This window comes from Ranitomeya variabilis, chromosome 2, assembly GCF_051348905.1.
Source record: "Ranitomeya variabilis isolate aRanVar5 chromosome 2, aRanVar5.hap1, whole genome shotgun sequence".
Lineage (NCBI taxonomy): Eukaryota > Metazoa > Chordata > Amphibia > Anura > Dendrobatidae > Ranitomeya > Ranitomeya variabilis.
The window spans coordinates 116,681,598-116,703,957 of record NC_135233.1 but is presented as its reverse complement, the minus strand read 5'-3'; the positions used below and the strand labels follow the sequence as shown (position 1 = coordinate 116,703,957).

General features: G+C 45.1%; 1 protein-coding gene and 1 long non-coding RNA gene across 2 annotated transcripts; both read left to right on the top strand.

Moving 5' to 3' along the window:
* The first annotated feature begins 1,125 nt into the window (after positions 1-1,125).
* LOC143803672 (uncharacterized) lies at positions 1,126-10,740 on the top strand. The gene is made up of 5 exons (XM_077281450.1): positions 1,126-1,313; positions 5,269-5,386; positions 6,962-7,032; positions 8,785-8,943; positions 10,736-10,740. Exons 1-5 carry the CDS (start codon positions 1,160-1,162, stop codon positions 10,738-10,740), a joined length of 507 nt encoding a protein of 168 aa, XP_077137565.1. The 5' UTR covers positions 1,126-1,159.
* Positions 10,741-11,793: 1,053 nt separating this feature from the next.
* On the top strand, positions 11,794-18,349 carry LOC143809172 (uncharacterized). The gene is made up of 3 exons (XR_013222114.1): positions 11,794-11,922; positions 16,898-17,009; positions 17,970-18,349. It is a non-coding gene; the product is annotated as an uncharacterized LOC143809172 (long non-coding RNA).
* Positions 18,350-22,360: the final 4,011 nt, after the last annotated feature.

Genomic DNA, 22,360 nt, shown 5'->3' with positions numbered 1-22,360 from the left:
TCCCAGGGGGGGACATCACAGATCGCCGATCTGATAGTGTGCACAGCACTCTATCACATCGGCGCTCTCACTCACATCGCTGCAGGTTTCATCTGCAGCCTGCTCCGGACCCGGAAGTAATCCCTGCAGGACCCGGATGCAGCCCCGCGGCCATTTTGGATCCGGGGCCTGCAGGGATAGGAGGTAGGAGACCCTCGCAGCAACGCGATCACATTGCGTTGCTCCGGGGGTCTCAGGGAAGCCCGCAGGGAGCCCCCTCCCTGCGCGATGCTTCCCTGTACCTCCGGTACACCGCAATCATGTTTGATCGCGGTGTGCCGGGGGTTAATGTGCTGGGGGCGGTCCGTGACCGCTCCTGGCACATAGTGCCGGATGTCAGCTGCGATAGGCAGCTGACACCCGGCCGCGATCGGCCGCGCTCCCCCCGTGAGCGCGGCCGATCGGCTATGACGTACTGTCCCGTCACTGGGAATTAAGTCCCTGGTCCCCTTGACGGGATAGTACGTCATATGGGATTAAGGGGTTAAATGTAAAGTGGGCACTTATGGTTATAGGGGAACTCAGGTTACTGTGACTATGAAAGGGGCACACAGGGCATTATTACTTTCTAGGGGGCAAAATAAGGGCTAGACAACCCCTTTAATAGTTTTGCACACAGTGTACCAATACTACCACATACAAGAAACAAATAAAAAAAATAATAATGTCCCTTTATGTGCCCCTAATATATTAATCATTTCCTCCTATGTGACCCATATACAGTAATATTGTCCCCTTCTCTGGCCCCCATATAGTAATAATGTCCCCCTTTGCTGCCCCCTTACAATAATATTGGCCCCCATACAGTCATAATATGCTCTAACACGGCTTGGTCCTTATACACTAATATTATATTAATCATATATAGATTGATGGAGCTGCTCCATGTTTAGTGGTTGCAGTTATCTGACCCATTGTGACATCACTCGTGTTCCGCTCCTTGTGATGTCACATAGAGATCTCCATTGTGACATCACGGAATTTGTGGTTATAAGGCAGCGACGCTGCAGGAAGAGGCTTTGTCTGAAGAAGCTCACTGTGGATTACACATTAAGCGATATTTCTTCAGGCTAAAATGCTCTTTCGATTTCTTTTAATCGTGAGTGTGCTATTAGCATGTATGGAAGACGTGCCTGCCATCATCCGCCGCCGTGATTCCTGGCCAAAGCATATGGCGCCTGCCAACATCCGCCGCCGTGATCCCTGGCCAAACCATATGGCGCCTGTCAACATCCGTAGCCATGATTCCTGGTCAAAGTATCCCTGCTGGGATTGTAAGTACTTTTCCAAATATTCACACATAATGGGGTGAATAACAAAACATTTTATTCTGGCGATTTCAATTTTTAATCATTTCCTCCTATCTGACCCATATACAGTAATTTTGTCCCCTTATCTGGCCCTCATATAGTAATAATGTCCCCTATGCTGTCCCCATACATTAATATTGGCCCCTATATGGCACTCATCTGGTAAACCTGTCCCCCATGTGTTCATCATGAGTTAATATCGCCACCCTATGTGGCCCAGTAATAGTAATGTCTCCCTGTGCCCCAACACATGAATAATGCCTCTCTATGCGGCCCCCATACATTCATAATACCCTGTAACACGGCTTGGTCCTTATACATTAATATTATATTAATCACATATAGATTGATGGAGCTGCTCCATGTTTAGTGGTTGCAGTTATCTGACCCATTGTGACATCACTCGTGTTCCGCTCCTCATGTTCCGCACATCATAATGTCACATTGAGATCTCCATTGACAAATGCAGCGATAACAAAAGTGTATTTAGAATTATTTTTTTTAAGTGTTTAATTTTTAATGAACTTTTTTCATTTTTTACTGTATTTTTACTGTACTTAATAGTCCTCTTTAGGGACTTGAAGCTGTGATTGGTTGATTGCGCTATACATAACAGTGGATAAACACTGCTACGTATAGCTAAAGCCACGTTCTCCTATGAACGCCAGCTACAGGCTGACTTTCACAAGAGGATCCGCACAACAAGCATGGCATCTTCAGCAGACCCTCGGCTGTCATGGCAACCCATCGTCACCCCCCAACATGTCACGGGTACGCCGATCAGCTTCTGATATGACCCCCCCGCGGCACATGTTAAATGCAAATGTCAGAGATTCATAGCGGCATTAAACAGGTTAACACCCATCGGTGGAGCTCTACTCCACCCGCAACTGTTAAAATCACATGAATCAGCCATTAACTTCCAAGAGACATGCAGGCTTGGCATGAGAACGGCATTATACACAAGGACACGACCTTTGACGTACATGTACGTCAAAGGTCATGAAGGATCTAATGTTTAATACATGACCAGGACTGATACAAGTGTTTAGTCAAATAATATATAGATAAGACATAGAGGTGTAATACTGCAGGCTGGATACAATAACTTCTACATATAACAGAAGGGAGGTATAGGAAATACCGTATATACTCAAGTATAAGCCGACCCGAGTATAAGCCGAGACCCTTAATTTTGCCACAAAAAATTGAGAAAACTTAATAACTCGAGTATAAGCTTAGGGTGGAAAATGCAACAGCTACCGGTAAATGTCAAAAATAAAAATAGGTGCCAATAAAAGTAAAATTAATTGAGACATCAGTAGGTTAAGTGTTTTTGAATATCCATATTGATTCAGGAGCCCCATATAATGCTCCATACAGTTTATGATGGGCCCCATAAGATGCTCCATATTAAAATATGCCCCATATAATGCTGCACAAATGCGAATTATGACCCCATAAGATGCTCCATACAGACATGTGCCCCATACAATGCTGCACAAATGCTGATTATGGCCCCCATAAGATGCTCCATACAGACATTTGCCCCATATTATGCTGCACAAATGCTGATTATGGCCCCCACAAGATGATCCATACAGACATTTGCCCCATATAATGACGCACAAATGCTGATTATGGCCCCATAAGATGCTCCATACAGACATTTGCCCCATATAATGCTGCACAAATGCTGATTATGGCCCCATAAGATGCTCCATACAGACATTTGCCCCATATTATGCTGCACAAATGCTGATTATGGCCCCATAAGATGCTCCATACAGACATTTGCCCCATATAATGCTGCACAAATGCTGATTATGGCCCCATAAGATGCTCCATACAGACATGTGCCCCATATAATGCTGCACAAATGCTGATTATGGCCCCATAAGATGCTCCATACAGACATTTACCCCATATAATGCTGTACAAATGCTAATTATGGCCCCATAAGATGCTCCATAGAGATATTTGCCCCATATGCTGTTGCTGCGATAGAAATAAAAGTCACATACTCACATCTCGTCGCTCAGGCCCCCGCCACTTGCTATATTCACCTGTCCGCGTTCCACCGTCGGCGACACCGTGTCTTCCGCGTCCTCAGCACTGACTGTTCAGGCAGAGGGCGGCACGCACACTAATCGCGTCATCGCGCCCTCTGACCTGAGCGTCACTGCAGAGGACGAGGAAGATGGAGCGGCGGCGACAGTGGAACGTGGGACAGGTGAATATCGCACACTGCGTTATACTCACCTGCTCCTGGCGCGGTCCCTGGTTCCCCGGCGTCGGCAGCTTCTTCCTGTAGTGAGCGGTCACATGGTACCGCTCATTACAGTAATGAATATGTGGCTCCATCCCTATGGGAGTGGAGTCGAGTCTATATTAATAACTGTAATGAGCGGTACCATTAATTTGAAGTAAACCCGATGTTCTGTAGCCAATGTGCCTTCCTAATAAATGCTGCAATTAGACTCCACTCCTGGATCAATCCCTCTTCTCCAGTAATCTAGAGCAGATATCTAGTAATATTATCTATTTATGGAAAAGCCTCCAGATGTCTTTTAACCTTTTTTTCCTCTAGACACACAGGCCCTTTTGATATGTTTACATGCCTGGATATAGAATGATAGATCCGGGGCCTGACGATCGAGGTCACAGTGAGTGCGACCAGGACTGGGTAGGTGGGACCTGCAGACATACATTGAGCTGAAACTCACTGCGGCACAAATATTCACCGAGTGGCGAATGCTAGCAATGTCATGCGCTTCCCGTCACTGGAGCGCTAAAGTCAGCTGCCGACTTCTGCTCCGGCTATGGAAGAAGATGTCACAAGTAGTGGGAGTGGGGGAAGTTGAATAGAATCATTTCATTTTTTTACTTTTGCTGTAGAACAGGGACATTATTACTGTAAAAATATACCGAGATGGGGGGTATATATAACTGGAAGGAGCCAAGAATGGGGGGCATTATACCAGGAAAGGGTCCAGGATGGAGGACATTATACCAGGAGGAGGCAAAGGAATGAGGACTTTATACTGGGAAAGGGAGACATTATACCGAGGAAATTATACTGGGAAAGGGAGACATTATACCAGGATGGAGGACATTATACCTAGAAGGGGCCAAGGATAAAGACTTTATATCAAGATGGTAGATATTATTACTGAATGAGGTCCAGGATAGGGAACATTATTACAGGAAGGGGCCAGGATGGGTGATATTATTATTTGAAGGGCCAGAATTGGGGACTTTATTACAGGATGGGGACATTGTACATGAGGGGGCAAACACGTATGTTTTCACAGGATCTGGATTGCTACAAGAGACCATACATCTGACAAATTTGCAGGTGGGGACCCAGGTCAAAATTTTTCACTGTGACACATCGGTCTCTACCTAAGCAACTGGATAGATCTCTATATTGTCCATTATATCTATTGTATATTAATATGGCATCATCCCTGAGACATAATTTTGCAAACTTCAGCCCCATTTTTTAATCGTCTTGCCGGGTCCTACAGTCCAATAGAATATATAATAGAGTCACAGATTTCTCTGCTGCAGATTGAGCAGCGCTCAGGTTTTGAGCTGTGTATAACCCCGCCACAGCTTTGTGTTTACATTGTATATTGACAGAAAGCGGCTAATCAGTGCTGGAGCCTGGCTGGACTAGGAGGCGCAAGACCAGTTGTGCTGTAGTGATAATCAATTGCTGGTAAAACAGTGATTCTATTGAAACAGTCCAGTAATTGACACATCGGTGTAATAAAGGTCTATGCTTCTACATTATGGCTGTCTCAGATAACATGGCAAAAGCCTGGTGACAGATTCCCTTTGATAATAATGGCATAGTGTATTACAGACAAGTTATTGAATATATATAATATGCATATTCTTTCTTCTTTTTCAGTGGATTGTACTGATCTGGCAAAGATCCTTTGGAATTATTGCATAATTTATGCTGTACTTCGCATCACCATGTACCTCCTTGGAATATTCATTGGTTTCATCAGTAAAATCATATGGAGGTGAGTATTGTAAAGGATGATTTATATTGTACATGGGAGTCTGTAAAAAAAATTACATCTTTATTACAGATGAGAGGCTGTGACAAAATTCTGCCAAATCATGCAGGTTTTATTTAGAGATTTGACTCACAGCAAAATTATTCTTCACACATTGATTGTTCCCTATTATGCTCTGGGGTCTCCCCAGTCCCAGATCATAATAAATGGAGGAAAGAAGAAAATAAAGTTCATGCATCACCAAGCCCCTCTCCGGAAGCCCCACTGCTCTCTGCCCGCAGCTCCCGCACAGTGTTGGCTCTTAGTTGGGGCTTACATGAGCAAAGACCTTTCAGGGCCCACTTGTAGCCAACGTTCCAATCCAAAGGGAACACTTGGCCAGAGGCGCGGTACAATGATAGTGTGGAAAACTGGCCATCGAGAATAAAGCAGCAGAAGTCGGTCAGAGAGGAGAGTGTCATGGTTCTCAATGGTAAGAGAACTTCAGAAAAGCATAAATCAGGACTAGCTCTTGGATGATGGAAGCTAGAGCTGACCGTGAGCTAAACCTACCGCACAACTAACAGTGGCCGGGTAGCGTGCCTACGTATATCCCTAGACGCCCAGCGCCAGCCGGAGGACTAACTAACCCTGGCAGAGGAAAAACAGGCCTGGCTTACCTCTAGTGGAAATTCCCCAAAAAGGTGACAGAAGCCCCCCACATGTATTGACGGTGAGTTCAGAGGGAAAAGACATACGTAGTATGAAGGCAGGTTCAGCAAAGCGAGGTCCACTTACTAGATAGTAGGAAAATAAGAAAGGGAACTTCACGGTCAGCTGAAAACCCTATTTACAAAACCATCCTGAAATTACTTTAAACTCAAGTCTCAACTCATGAGACTGGAGTGGTAATTTCAGCTCACAAGAGCTTCCAGCTAGAGAAATATACCATAACTGTGAACTGGAACAAAAATGCAAAATAATACTCAGGACAAAAGTCCAACTTAGCTGATCAGAAGACTAGGAGCAGGAACATGCAACAGAAAGCTCTGGTTACATTGATGACCGGCAAGGCAATGACTGAGCAGCAAGGCTAAATAGGAAACTCCCATATCCTGGAGGAAACAGGTGAACAGAGAAAGTGAAGACAAGTCCAGTACCACCAGTGACCACCGGGGGAGCCCAAAACCAAATTCACAACAGGAGAGCTAAACTTTTTGCCAGCGCTCTACTGTTCCGCAAGCTGGAGGCTGCAGCTAGCTTCCACTTTGTCTTATTTGCGTGGAGTGAATTACAAACAATCTGTGTTCTCCAAAATTCTGAGTTTTGTAAATATGAGCAAAATTAAATTCCACTCAAATAAATCCACTCATGGCTAATCTTCACATTACCTTACAATCCAGTACGATCCACACATATTGAACTTTCATGTACATGAAAAATGGTTGATAAATACCAAAATGTTACTTATTGCCAATGTTTCTACAGAATGTAAGAGACAAATGAATGAAGAAACATAAGAGTCTATATTTCATTCTGCAGAATACAGATATGTTACTCTGTAATTCACAATATACCTTATATTTTACTGTTTTAAAGACATCTGACAAGGGATGAATCCGGGAGAGATGATGAATCTGATGAAGACAGAGCGACTACTGCACCTCTTGGTAAGTACAGCCTAACCAATCTGACACTAAAGCAGTTCTCCAGGATAAGAAAAACAGGGCTGCCATAAAAAGAACAAAAAAAAAACCCTATGCTTTCACACTCTTCAGCTTGTTCCTGGTATTGCAGCTCTGTACATTCCCGTCACTGGAGCGGAGCTACAATACCAGGCACAACCTGTACACAGGGGAGCTCTTATTTTTCAAACAAACCAATTACATTTTTCTAACCCTGGACAAGATTATAAAATCTATATGCCAATAGTTAGTTTTGCTTTTTTATAACTTGGTAACAGCTTTATGACGTCGATGACTTACTCTGGGGACATTTCATACGTAATTAATAGAACATCTTTTTCTAAATGGTCTCTTAACCCTTTCGTGCCAGAGCCTTTTTCACCTTCATAACCAGGCCAATTTTGAAAGTTTCAACGGATCCCACCAATTCTGAGACAGTTTTTCCAATACATATTGTACTCCATTACAGTGGTAAAATTTGTTCAGTATAAATTGGGTTTATGTCTGAAAATATCGGAAAATTTTGCAATTTTTAATTTTTTAATTTTAAGTCCTTAAACCAGAGTGTTGTCACACAAAATAGTTATTAAATAACATTTCCCACATGTCTAGCTATCACCAGCACAATTTTTGAAACATAATTTTTTTTTCTTAGGAAGTTAAAGGGGTTAAAAGTTGATCAGCGATAGCATATTTCTCATTTTTCCAACTAAACTTGCAAAAACAATTTTGTTAGGGACCACTTCACATTTGAAGTTACTTTGAGGAGCATTTAATACAGAAAATACCCAAAAGTGACATGATTCTAAAAACTGCACCCCTCAAAGTGCTCAAAACCAAAGTTTTTGGTATTCCAAAGTCTGACTACTCTAACTGTAAAGAACACTTTCCTAATTAGCTGCAGTTATCGTCTTTCTTACATCGGTAATGAGTGCCCCCTAGTCCTAAGTATGGTCCTTGTAAGGAATTAGTCATGTGCTAAACCTTTGTATTGACCACACATATATATTATATATGTTAATGACATCACATGGAAGAAGCCCAACTTTTCCATCTCTCATCATATGAGGCCTTCCATCCCATGTAATAGTCTAGTTTCCCACCTTCCAACTGACTCTAATTTCTGAATATCCTCTTTTAAATGTGCAGCCTAAAACTAGATCCCATATTCTAGATGTGGCCAGTGTCATAGAGGGAAAAGAAGTGCACCCCCAGTGAAAACTCTCTGGCAATTCCCACTCTGATTTCACAAGTTACCATAGTAACGACAAGTATTTTGATTACTAATATCTACTTAACTGAGGCAAATTTTTAAAAATGTTTTATTCCACTTCACTGCCCATATTACATCATGTGTCCAGTTCAACAAGAAACATTTGTGGTGAACAGTCTTCTTTACAGAGAACCTGTCATCAAGAAAATACAGTTTAAAATGCAGGTTCCATATTAGAGAGCTGAGGAAGCGGAGTACATTGAGATAGTTTTGTGAGGAAAGATTCAGTAAAACCCATTTTTTAATCCCTTCACGACATTGAGGTTTTCCCTTTTTGCGTTTCTGTTTTTTCTCCCCTTCTGAAAATATAATAGAAACGCAATGAAAAGAAAAACAACCTTGTAAAAATCGTCTCTTAAAGGATCTTGTCGGTAAAAGATCTGTAGACGTAGAGGTAATAATCTATGGGAAACATAGAGAAGTGTTTATTATCAAAATACTGATTTCTGTGGTTTCTGTTACAGGAAAACATGAGAATAAACTAAATATTGGAAATGATGAATCTCCTCGAAGCTTGGCTGAAAAAAGTGACAATTTCAAAAACATCAAACTCTCTCCCATTCGGGTTGGTGATGTAATCATCAAATTCCAGTCACATCATAACACGATCGTCAACTCTGACAGTAAGTACTCAGCACTTTTATTACATAAATTTAATGGAAAAACGCCCTTATAAAAAAAGCCTCTTAAAGGAAAATGTCAGTGAATAAACCCTAGACATAGAGGTAACTCTAGTGGTTTGGTCCACCTTTTTTATACATCACTGTACCAGTTAGAGGTTATAACATTTACATGATGTTTATTTTATATATTTATCTCACTTACAGTGGGGAATATAAGTATTTGATGCAATGCCAATTTTGCAAGTTTTCCCACCTACGAAGAATGGAGAGGTCTGTAATTATTACCATAGGTACATTTCACCTGTGAGAGACAGAATCTTACAATGTGATTTTCTGGATTTAGTTTATGATTTTTATATCATTGATTTGCATTTTATTGTATGAAATAAGTATTTGATCACCTACCAACCAGCAAGAATTCTGGCTCTCGGAGAACTGTTAGTTTTTCTTTAAGAATTTCTCCTACTCTACACTCATTACCTGTATTATTTGCACCTGTTTGAACTTGTTATCTGCATGAAAGACACCTGTCCACACACTCAATCAATCACATTCCAACTTCTCCACCTTTGCCGAAACTTGGCAGATCTGGAGAAGATCTGTATGGAGGAGTGGGCCAACATCCCTGCTGCAGTGTGTGCAAACTTGGGAAAGAACTACTACATATGACCTCTGTAATTGAAAATAAAGGTTTCTGTAGCAAATATTAACATACATATTTCATACAATACAATGCAAATTAATTATGCAAAAATTATACAATGTGATTTTCTGGATTTTTTTAAGATTCTATCTCTCACAGTTGAAGTTTACTTACAATAAAAATTACAGAACTCTCCATTCTTTGCAGGTGGGTAAACTTGCAGAATTGGCAGTGTGTCAAATACTTATTTTCCCCACTGTATGTAGCACCATTATTTCCACAACGTTTTACTTACATTGTTATTACTGTCCCCATTGGGGCTTACAATCAAAATCCCCCCTCAGTATGTCTTTGGAGTGTGGGAGGAACCCGGAGGAAACCCACACAAACTCCTTGCAAATGTTGTTCTTGGTGAGATTTTAACCTAATTTCAATATTCTACATTACGGGAAAGCATGAGGGCAAAACAAATATTGTGACTGATGTCGCTCCTCACGGACCCATGGCGGAAAAGAGAGAAATCCTCAAAAACACCATGATCCTTATGCCTTATGCCAATGATGAAGTAATGAACATGGGCCCAGATGAGGACGCAGTCACCGCCCCTGACAGTAAATTAATTTTGCCTTGACCCTGATAGAAAAGATTGCTGACATCACCCACCCAAAACCCCCAAACAGCTGTTATTCTAACTTTCTTTGCTTGCATAAAATAAACATTTGGTTTTTATAGCAATATGTTATTGATTTGCAGTTTAAAGAGGACTTTTCACCAAAGTTTTCTGGTTGAACTGGTCACATGATATAATAGTGACTGCAGAGTGAAATAAAATGATTTTGTTATTTTTGCATTAGACATTAGTGTGATGACTGATGCATCTCTGGACAGACAGTGTGGGGGAGAGGCAGGACAGCAGAGATGGTGACTGTGCTATCAAAGAAGGATAATTGCTGATAGAAGGGTTTGTAATGTGACACAGATAAACTCAGTTGTGCTGCCTCTGCCTCCACACTGATTCATGCAGAAGGATAGACCAGGAGATTAGGGCTGTATCCTCACATCTCACACATTGAGAAACCTGCTCTAAGCTATTGTGGGGCTGTGTTCTTTTTCTAATGTGTTGCTTGTTGCTTATGCTTTTTTTCATAGGTTGAAAAAGGCTTAGGTCCATCAAGTTTAACCTTTCTCCACCAATTGTGTATTTTGTCACTAAATTAACTATAACCCACAATGTTATGTGTATTGAGGAAATCATCCAGCTCTTTTTTAAAAGCGGTATTAGTGTCTGCCATTTCTACCTCTTTTGGTCGGCATTCCAAAATCTGACTGCTCTAACTGTAAAGAACACTTTCCTAATTAGATGCAGTAATTATTTTTCTTACATCGGTAATGAGTGCCCCCTAGTCCTAAGTATGGTCCTTGCAAAGAATAAGTCATGTGCTAAACCTTTGTATTGACCACACACATATATTATATATGTTAATGAGATCTCATGTAAGAAGCCCAACTTTTCTACCTCTTATATGAGGCCTTCCATCCCATGTAATAATCTAATTTCCCACTTTTGAACTGATTCTAATTTCTGCATATGCTATTTTAAATGTGCAGCCTTAAACTGGATCCCATATTCTAGATGTGGCCAGTGTCATAGAGGGAAAAGAAGTGCACCCCCAGTGAAAACTCTCTGGCAATTCCCACTCTGATTTCACAAAAGTTACCTTAGTAACGACAAGTATTTTGATTACTGATATCTACTTAACTGAGGAAAATTTTTAAAAAAAGTTTTATTCCACTTTATTGCCAATATTACATCATGTGTCCAGTTTACCAAGAAACATTTATGATGAACAGTCTCCTTTACAGAGAACCTGTCATCAAGAAAATACAGTTTAAAATGCAGGTTCCATATTATAGAGCTGAGAAAGCGGAGTACATTGAGATATAGTTTTGTGAGGAAAGATTCAGTAAAACCCATTTTTTAATCCCTTCACGACATTGAGGTTTTCCCTTTTTGCGTTTCTGTTTTTTCTCCCCTTCTGAAAATATGTTAGAAATGCAATGAAAAGAAAAACAACCTTGTAAAAATCGTCTCTTAAAAGATCTTGTCGGTAAAAGATCCGTAGACGTAGAGGTAATAATCTATGGGAAACATAGAGAAGTGTTTATTATCAAAATACTGATTTCTGTGCTTTCTGTTACAGGAAATCATAAAGCTCCTCACGGACCCTGGGCTGAAAAAAGGGACAAGCTCAAAAACATCAGAATCCCTTCCGGTCCGGTTAGGGATCTGGTCGCCAAATTCCAGTCACATCAGAACTCGATCGTCAACTCTGACAGTAAGTACTCAGGACTTTTATTACATAAATTTAATGGAAAAACGCCCTTATAAAAAAAGCCTCTTAAAGGAAAATGTCAGTGAATAAACCCTAGACACAGAGGTAACTCTAGTGGTTTGGTCCATCTTTTTTATACATCACTGTACCAATTAGAGGTTATAACATTTATATGATGTTTATTTTATATATTTATCTCACTTACAGTGGGGAATATAAGTATTTGATGCAATGACAAGTTTGCAAGTTTTCCCACCTACAAAGAATGGAGAGGTCTGTAATTATTACCATAGGTACACTTCAACTGTGAGACACAGAATCTTACAATGTGATTTTCTGGATTTAGTTTATGATTTTTACATCATTGATTTGCATTTTATTGTATGAAATAAGTATTTGATCACCTACCAACCAGCAAGAATTCTGGCTCTCGGAGAACTGTTAAGGTACCGTCACATTAAGCGACTCTGCAGCGATATAGACAACGATGCCGATCGCTGCAGCGTCGCTGTTTTGTCATTGTGTGGTCGCTGGAGAGCTGTCACACAGACAGCTCTCCAGCGACCAACGATGCCGAGGTCCCCGGGTAACCAGGGTAAACATCAGGTTACTAAGCGCAGGGCCGCGCTTAGTAACCCGATGTTTACCCTGGTTACCAGTGTAAATGTAAAAAAAACCAAACACTACATACTTACATTCCGGTGTCTGTTGCGTCCCCCGGCATCTGCTTCCCTGCACTGTGTAAGCCCCGGCCCTAAAGCAGAGCGGTGACGTCACCACTGTGCTTTGCTTTACGGCCAGCACCGACACATTCAGTGCAGGAAGCTCTGAGCAGCAGCGCGGACGCCGGGGGATGTGACAGACATCAGAAGGTGAGTATGTAGTGTTTTTTTTTTACTTTTACAATGGTAACCAGGGTAAATATCGGGTTACTAAGCGCGGCCCTGCGCTTAGTAACCCGATATTTACCCTGGTTACCATTGTAAAACATTGCTGGCATCGTTGATTTTGCTGTCAAACACAACGATACACGCCGATCTGACGACCAAATAAAGTTCTGGACTTTCAGCTACGACCAGCGATATCGCAGCGGGATCCAGATCGCTGCTGCGTGTCAAACACAACGAGATCGCTATCCAGGACGCTGCAACGTCACAGATCGTTGTCGTTCTCGTTGTTAAGTCGCTCAGTGTGAAGGTACCTTTAGTTTTTCTTTAAGAATTTCTCCTACTCTACACTCATTACCTGTATTATTTGCACCTGTTTGAACTTGTTATCTGTATAAAAGACACCTGTCCACACACTCAATCAATCACACTCCAACCTCTCCACCATTGCCGAAACTTGACAGATCTGGAGAAGATCTGTATGGAGGAGTGGGCCAACATCCCTGGTGAAGTGTGAAAACTTGGGAAAGAACTACTACATATGACCTCTGTAATTGCAAATAAAGGTTTCTGTAGCAAATATTAAGTTCTGTTTTTCTATTTTCAAATACATATTTCATACAATAAAATGCTAATTAATTATGCAAAAATCATAAAATGTGATTTTCTGGATTTTTCTAAGATTCTATCTCTCACAGTTGAAGTTTACTTACATTAAAAATTACAGAACTCTCCATTCTTTGTAGGTGGGTAAACTTGCAAAATTGGCAGTGTGTCAAATACTTATTTTCCCCACTGTATGTAGCACCATTATTTCCACAACGTTTTACTTACATTGTTATTACTGTCCCCATTGGGGCTTACAATCAAAATCCCCCCTTAGTATGTCTTTGGAGTGTGGGGAGAACTCAGAGGAAACCCACACAAACTCCTTGCAAATGTTGTCCTTAGTGAGATTTTAACCTACCGTATTTTCTGCTTTGTAAGACGCACTTTATTTCCCCCAAATGTGGGGGGGAAATGGGGGTGCGTCTTACAAAGCGGATATACCGCTTACCGTTACAGGCTGGGATGAGGGGGTGTCCGCCGCCGCTGTTGTCTGCCGCCGCTGTTGTCCGCCACCGCTGCCGCCCGCCACCGATGCCGCGGTTGTCCGCTGCTGCCCCAGGTGATGCTGGAGGCTTCGGTGCTGAGGGGGGCTCTGGCGACATTTTGTGAAAGACCAGAGCCCCCCCGACAGTTTGTCCATGCTTTTCTGTATGACTGACTCCGGGAAAATGGCCGCCGGAATCTCGGGAGATGAGATTTCAGGGCTGAAATCTCATCTCTCGAGATCTTCGTCCTAAGATCTCCATCTGCGCATGCGCCGCCTCCCGGCGGCCATTTTCCCGAAGTTCACCGCACAGGAAAGCATGGACGAACTGCCGGGGGCTCTGGCCTTTCCAAAATGTCGGCAGAGCCCCCTGCAGCACCGGAGCCCCCCTGCAGCACCGGAACCCCCCTGCAGCACCGGAGCCCCCTGCAGACCCCCTCATCCGAGCCTGCAGCACAGGAGCCCCCTGCAGACCCCCTCATCCCAGCCTGCAGCACAGGAGCCCCCCCGCAGCACAGGAGCCCCCCTGCAGACACCCTCATCCCAGCCGGCAGCAATGCTCCACTCCTGCCTCCAGCAACGACCCTGGGACCCTGATCCACTGCAGCCACAACCTCTGGTAAGCAATAAGACGCATGGATTATAAGAAGCCCCACCAATTTATTAAAAAAAGTTTTTTCTTATTTTTCTCCTCAAAATTTGGGGTGTGTCTTATAATCCAGAGCGTCTTACAAAGCGAAAAATACGGTAATTTCAATATTCTACATTATGGGAAAGCATGAGGGCAAAACAAATATTGTGACTGATGTCGCTCCTCACGGACCCATGGCGGAAAGGAGAGAAATCCTCAAAAACACCATGATCATACAGGTCCTGTATGACCATGCACCCTCGCACGTACCCACAGCCTATGAAGTGACGTCCTTAATCCATGTAATGGCGAAATAAAGGACTTTTATTGTAACACGATTTGGTGAGTGCCGCATCTTTCTCTGTCTCTGGTGTACGCATTTTTCAAAGACCATATATATGATGTCGAGCACCACAAGAAGCGTGTTGAACACCACCTGCTGAGTAACAATCAGACTAATTATAGTTTTGGTCGTTTGATCTATACCGTTGTATCTGGTGCCGTTCTTCTTGCTTTTTTCTTTTTTGAATTATTATTTTTTTTTTAACCTTGTTCACTAAATGCTAAAACTGACCTGCCATTATGATTCTCCAGCTGAGTTCTCTTACATCAAATATCTAGGTTCTTTTTATTTACGGTAAGTGGTGAGAAAGAAATCGAAAGTTTGTAAAAAAAAAAAAAAAAAAAAGAAAAAACCAATGGTACCATTTTCCTAGGCACGTAATGTCTCCAAATTTTAGGATCTTGGGCCGGGTGAGGGCTTATTTTTTGCGCACCGAGCTGACGTTTTTATTGATGCCATATTGGTGCAGATACGATCTTTTGATTGCCTGTTATTGCAATGTTGCGGAGACCAAAGAAACTTAATTCTGAAATTTAGATTTTTTTTTTTTCTCGTTACACCGCTTACTGATCAGATTAATTATTTTTATATTTTGATAGCTCGGGCATTTCTGAATGTGTTGATACCAAATGTGTGTGTATTTTATTTTTTTTGTTTTATCACTTTATTTTGAATGGGGCAAAAGCGAGTGAGTTGAATTTTTATTTTTTTAATTCTCTTCATGTTTTTAAAAACATTTTTTTCCACTTTTTACTTGTTTCAATGCTCTATTTAGGAGACTTGAAGCTGCAATCATCTGTTCGCTTCAGCCCTGCTGCCTGTAGCAGAAATTATCATTTACTATGAGCGCTGGGCTAAGGCTACTTTCACACTAGCGTCGTGCACTGCACGTCGCTATGTGTCGTTTGGCAGAAAAAACGCATCCCGCAAAAGTGCTTGCAGGATGCGTTTTTTTCTCCATAGACTTTAATTAGCGGCGCAGTGCGACGCATTGCCACACGTCGCAACCATCGTGCGACGGTTGCGTCGGACCGTCGCCACCAAAAAACGTTGCATGCAACGTTTTTTTGGTGCGTCGTCTGCAGCATTTCCGACCACGCATGCGCGGCCGGAACTCCGCCCCCGCCTCCCCGCACCTCACAATGGGGCAGCGGATGTGTTGAAAAACAGCATCCGCTGCCCCCGTTGTGCGGCACTTTCAACGCTAGTGTTGATGCGCTGCAACGGCGCATAGCGACGTGCAGTGCACGACGCTAGTGTGAAAATAGCTTTAGGGTGGCACTCATAGCAGATCAGCAATGACAACCACAGGGGTCTCTTGCAGACCCCGGGTTGTCATGCTATCCCATTGGCACCTCGTATTTATGTGACGGGCACGACGATGGGTGAGATTAGTGACGCGCTTCTGCCGTGAATATGATAAATGCAGCCGTTTTGTAGATTGACAGCAGCATTTAACAGGTTAACAGCTATGGGTGGATCATGATTACACTCACGGCTGTTAGGGGCACATGACAGCTGATCAGATCAGCTCTCATGTGCCTAAAAACATGAGGGTTCAGAATAGTAGCCTGCATGTAATGCAGAGCACAAACTATGACATATATATATGTCATAGGTCATGTAGGAGTTAATCATTTAAACTTCTGCTCTTTCTGGGATTTGTGGTCCTGTGGGCAGTCCTATCCGTGGTTGACAGCTACCTCTGTATACATACATGGACAAAGAAATGTGTCAGTGATAGTACCGCCAATTGGTCCGAAAATCCAAGAAAAAGCAAAGGAAACAATGATTAAAACACAGGTAATACTGAATGTTTTCTCACACAACTACATTATATATCAATCTACTCATCCCCCAGATCTATTATATGATGTCTGCAGATAGAACAGTGTTTTCATGGTGACAGTTTCCCCTTAAGTCATTTCCTAGTATGCTGGGGGTCTCCAATCCCAGGATGGCTGTAGAGTAGAATCAATGTTCTTTTCATGATCAACTAGTCTCACTAACATTGTATTTTACAGAACATCAAGAGGACAAAAAACATGTTCCACCTCCTCTGCTTATTTTTCTTAAAGCATCTGAACGTCCTACTGGCTTCTCGGAAGATGAAGCCCGTCCCAGCCAAAACCGACAGTAAGTTCTTAAGACTTAAATATATGTTTAATGATATACAGTATGTTATGTTCTAGCATTAACAAGCAGTGGGATAACTAATTAGAAATTGATCACTCGAGACCTTAATGTTGATAGCGATATTTTTATTTGTGCAAGCTAAAGCTTCAGACTGGGAGCCAAAACCGGTCTTTGTATGGAGTCTAGCTGGTACCAGCAACATATTATTATTATTTATTCATATAGCACCATTGATTCCATGGTGATGTGCATGAGAAGGGGTTAAACACAAATTACAGCTATCACTTACAGTAAGCAAAGTAACAGTGACAGAGTGATACAGAGGGGAGTTTCCATACTGGTTCTGTTAATGTTTCTAAAATCCATTTCCTTTCAATAAGAGACTAATCGATAATCTAGTAGTCAATCTGTCAGAGGATGGCCTGTAAGGCTAGGATCAGTTCATTGCCTGTAAAGACTGTAATATAATGTAAGAAGCCTCTTCAGAGAGGCAGAGGACATGAACAGTAGTGCCATCTATTCCAAGTAGCAATCTTAAAAGTCAATATCGACTTTTTAAAAAACCTTGCCACATAACTTAGGAAAAGAAGCCAAAGCAGAAATTCCCATTGCAGATATGTGTTTCGGGGTGTTTGCTTCTCATCAGTGTAAAGCAGGAGATCTGATTTTCCTGCGTGAGAGACGTCTGACATGGGGTTTAAGAGTTTAGGTTTCTTCGTGTAGACAATTCTTCCCTGGGAATTTGAGAGAGTTCACGTCCTCTTCCTCTCTGAAGAGGTTATTTACTTATTCAGATTCCCTGGGAAGCATTGCATTTCCTTTAAGTCTCCACAAGCAATATAATCTGGAAATAATTAATGACATATAAACTTTTCCAGCTGTCTTGCTCATTAAAATCTGTCTCCATATCCATATAGTCATCTTTACTGTTTTGCTAATGTTGTGACATTTATTTTGCAGGTGAGGCAGGGCGGGGTCTCGCTGTGAACCCACAAAGAACATGGGATCCAGCTGGAGACGACTTTACATCAGCAAAGAGAGGCAGATTCCGGGCTCGGTCTCTGTTCTCCACCACTGGATATGACTTTACTGGACATTCAACAGCTAGACGCACTCACTGAATAAGTGAGTTTCCTACTGCAGAACGAGGCAGATTCCGGGCTCGGTCTCTGTTCTCCACCCCTGGATGTAACATTACGGGACATTCAGCAGCAAGCAGCTAGATGCACTTACTGAATAAGTGAGTTTCCTACTGCAGAACGAGGCAGATTCCAGACGTGGTCTCTGTTCTCCACCCCTGGATGTACCATTACTGGACATTCAGCAGCAAGCAGTTAGATGCACTTACTGAATAAGTGAGTTTCCTACTGCAGAACGAGGCAGATTCCGGGCTCGGTCTCTGTTCTCCACCACTGGATACGACATTACTGGACATTCAGCAGCAAGCAGTTAGATGCACTTACTGAATAAGTGAGTTTCCCACTGCAGAACGAGGCAGATTCCGGGCTCGGTCTCTGTCAGGGCCGGACTTAGCCCAAAAGGCGCCCTGTGCGAGACTGCAGGACGGCGCCCCCCCCCCCCCCCCGGGCTCAATACACACAAAGGTTACCAAAAATAGTCAGGACAACAAGTCTATTTCTTCACTCAGCTGATGTTCAATAGACAGACCAGACACCATATCACCGCAGTGACCTATAATACTATCTACAAGGCACAAATACCGCCACACCATGACCAGATGACATATTACCACCACAGTGATCGAATAATATCAAATACAAGGAACAAATACCACAACATCATGACCAGACCACATATTACCACCACTTAGTGACTGAATACTACAATACTGATCAATAATAAAAAAAACCCACAATACTATCACCATAAGTGCCATTATACACAGGAGATCTGTACTTAGTATGCAGCGTCTGTGTATAGGTAATACACTGATCACCGGTGACATACACAGGACCTCAGTATATAGTATACAGTGTATAGTGTCAGTGTATAGGTAACACACTGACTCACCAGTGACATCTCTAGGTGAAGTCCTTCATCTTTCAACCCGCACAGACCGCCATCACTTCATCCAGCCAGGACTCGTCTCTGCAGGAAATAACACAGTTATCACGAGTTCCACTTGCAGAACACATTACTTAATTTTCCCAACTTCTACATTACACCACATGAAGAAGGCAACATAGTGTCACTCTCACAGTAATAGGACTGCCCCTCCATTTAAAACAGTATACTCAAAAAATAAAATAAATACATCACTGCAGTAATAATATCCTTTAATTAGCCCCTGTGGTAATAATATTCGCCATCCTGGCCCCCGTGTGTCTCATTCCTGGCTCCAGCCATATGTTCTCCCATCCTGCCCTCATGAGTATCCATCCTGCCCCATATGATCTTCCCATCCTGCCCCATCTGTCTCCATCGTATCCATCCTGCCCCATGATCCTGCCCCATCTGTCTCCAATCCTGCCTCCAGTGTCTCCAGTCATGACGCCATGTCTGTCATCCTGCCCCGTGTCTCCAATCATGCCCCGTTTCTCCATTCTGCCCCTGTGTCAAGCATTCTGCCCCTGTGTCCAGCTTTCTGCCCCTGTGTCCAGCTTTCTGCCCCTGTGTCCAGCTTTCTGCCCCTGTGTCCAGCTTTCTGCCAGTGTCCAGCTTTCTGCCCCTGTGTCCAGTTTTCTGCTCCTGTGTCCAGCTTTCTGCCCCAATGTCCAGCGTTCTGCTCCAAAGTCCAGCGTTCTGCCCCAATGTCCAGCTTTCTGCCCCCCAGTGTCCAGCTTTCTGCCCCCCCCTGTGTCCAGCGTTCTGCCCCAGTGTCCAGCTTTCTGCCCCCCTGTGTCCAGCTTTCTGCCCCCTGTGTCCAGCTTTCTGCCCCCCAGTGTCCAGCTTTCTGCCCCCCAGTGTCCAGCTTTCTGCCCCCCAGTGTCCAGCTTTCTGCCCCCCAGTGTCCAGCTTTCTGCCCCCCAGTGTCCAGCTTTCTGCCCCAGTGTCCAGCTTTCTGCCCCAGTGTCCAGCTTTCTGCCCCAGTGTCCAGCGTTCTGCCCCAGTGTCCAGCGTTCTGCCCCAGTGTCCAGCGTTCTGCCCCCGTGTCCAGCGTTCTGCCCCAGTGTCCAGCGTTCTGCCCCCCGTGTCCAGCGTTCTGCCCTCGTGTGCAGCGTTCTGCCCCAATGTCCTTTCTGCCCCCCTGTGTCCAGCTTTCTGCCCCCCAGTGTCCAGCTTTCTGCCCCCCCCTGTGTCCAGCGTTCTGCCCCAGTGTCCAGCTTTCTGCCCCCCTGTGTCCAGCATTCTGCCCCCCAGTGTCCAGCTTTCTGCCCCCCAGTGTCCAGCTTTCTGCCCCAGTGTCCAGCGCTCTGCCCCAGTGTCCAGCGTTCTGCCCCAGTGTCCAGCGTTCTGCCCCCGTGTCCAGCGTTCTGCCCCAGTGTCCAGCGTTCTGCCTCCCGTGTCCAGCGTTCTGCCCTCGTGTGCAGCGTTCTGCCCCAATGTCCTTTCTGCCCCCCTGTGTCCAGCTTTCTGCCCCCCCCCGTGTCCAGCTTTCTGCCCCCCAGTGTCCAGCTTTCTGCCCCCCCCTGTGTCCAGCGTTCTGCCCCAGTGTCCAGCTTTCTGCCCCCCAGTGTCCAGCTTTCTGCCCCCCCCTGTGTCCAGCGTTCTGCCCCAGTGTCCAGCTTTCTGCCCCCCAGTGTCCAGCTTTCTGCCCCCCCCTGTGTCCAGCGTTCTGCCCCAGTGTCCAGCTTTCTGCCCCCCAGTGTCCAGCTTTCTGCCCCCCAGTGTCCAGCTTTCTGCCCCCCAGTGTCCAGCTTTCTGCCCCCCCCTGTGTCCAGCGTTCTGCCCCAGTGTCCAGCTTTCTGCCCCCCTGTGTCCAGCTTTCTGCCCCCGTGTCCAGCTTTCTGCCCCCCAGTGTCCAGCGTTCTGCCCCAGTGTCCAGCGTTCTGCCCCCGTGTCCAGCATTCTGCCCCAGTGTCCAGCTTTCTGCCCCCCAGTGTCCAGCTTTCTGCCCCCCAGTGTCCAGCTTTCTGCCCCCCCCTGTGTCCAGCGTTCTGCCCCCGTGTCCAGCTTTCTGCCCCCCAGTGTCCAGCTTTCTGCCCCAGTGTCCAGCGTTCTGCCCCAGTGTCCAGCGTTCTGCCCCAGTGTCCAGCGTTCTGCCCCCGTGTCCAGCATTCTGCCCCAGTGTCCAGCGTTCTGCCCCCCGTGTCCAGCGTTCTGCCCTCGTGTGCAGCTTTCTGCCCCAGTGTCCAGCGTTCTGCCCCAGTGTCCAGCGTTCTGCCCCAGTGTCCAGCGTTCTGCCCCCGTGTCCAGCTTTCTGCCCCCCAGTGTCCAGCTTTCTGCCCCCCCCTGTGTCCAGCGTTCTGCCCCAGTGTCCAGCTTTCTGCCCCCCAGTGTCCAGCTTTCTGCCCCCCCCTGTGTCCAGCGTTCTGCCCCAGTGTCCAGCTTTCTGCCCCCCTGTGTCCAGCTTTCTGCCCCCCTGTGTCCAGCTTTCTGCCCCCCAGTGTCCAGCTTTCTGCCCCCCAGTGTCCAGCTTTCTGCCCCCCAGTGTCCAGCTTTCTGCCCCAGTGTCCAGCTTTCTGCCCCAGTGTCCAGCTTTCTGCCCCAGTGTCCAGCGTTCTGCCCCCGTGTCCAGCGTTCTGCCCCAGTGTCCAGCGTTCTGCCCCCCGTGTCCAGCGTTCTGCCCTCGTGTGCAGCGTTCTGCCCCAATGTCCTTTCTGCCCCCCTGTGTCCAGCTTTCTGCCCCCCAGTGTCCAGCTTTCTGCCCCCCCTGTGTCCAGCGTTCTGCCCCAGTGTCCAGCTTTCTGCCCCCCTGTGTCCAGCTTTCTGCCCCCCAGTGTCCAGCTTTCTGCCCCCCATTGTCCAGCTTTCTGCCCCCCAGTGTCCAGCTTTCTGCCCCCCTGTGTCCAGCTTTCTGCCCTGGGCCCCCCCCCCGATCGCCGCTCTCAATAAAAAACAAAACAAAACAAGTTCTGCTTACCTGACCGCGATCCTGCTCTGTCTGGTTATCGGTGGGGGTGGCCATCTTCCTGAGGCCGCGCGTGCGCAGGTGGAGTGCTCTGCTGCCTGGGGCTTCAGGAAAATGGCCGCGGGATGCCGCGCATGCGCAGATGGAGATCGCGGCGGCCATTTTTCTGAAGCCGACATGCGAACAGGTAAATTCTGCGCCGCCGGCGACCCGCCCCCCGCATTGTGCCGCCCCCCGCATTGTGTCGCCCGGGGCGGCCCGCCCCCCCCTTCCTACGCCACTGCTTGGCGCCCTGTGCGGCCGCACAGGTCGCACAGGGCAAAGGCCGGCCCTGGTCTCTGTTCTCCACCACTGGATACGACATTACTGGACATTCAGC

Bases quoted from the DNA above. Each gene is read 5' to 3' on its own strand.
- LOC143803672 (XM_077281450.1), top strand. From the start codon at position 1,160: ATGGAAGACGTGCCTGCCATCATCCGCCGCCGTGATTCCTGGCCAAAG. The intron at 1,314-5,268 runs GTAAGTACTTTT...CTTCTTTTTCAG, and splicing joins AAAGTATCCCTGCTGGGATT to TGGATTGTACTGATCTGGCA. The intron at 7,033-8,784 runs GTAAGTACAGCC...TTTCTGTTACAG, and splicing joins AGCGACTACTGCACCTCTTG to GAAAACATGAGAATAAACTA.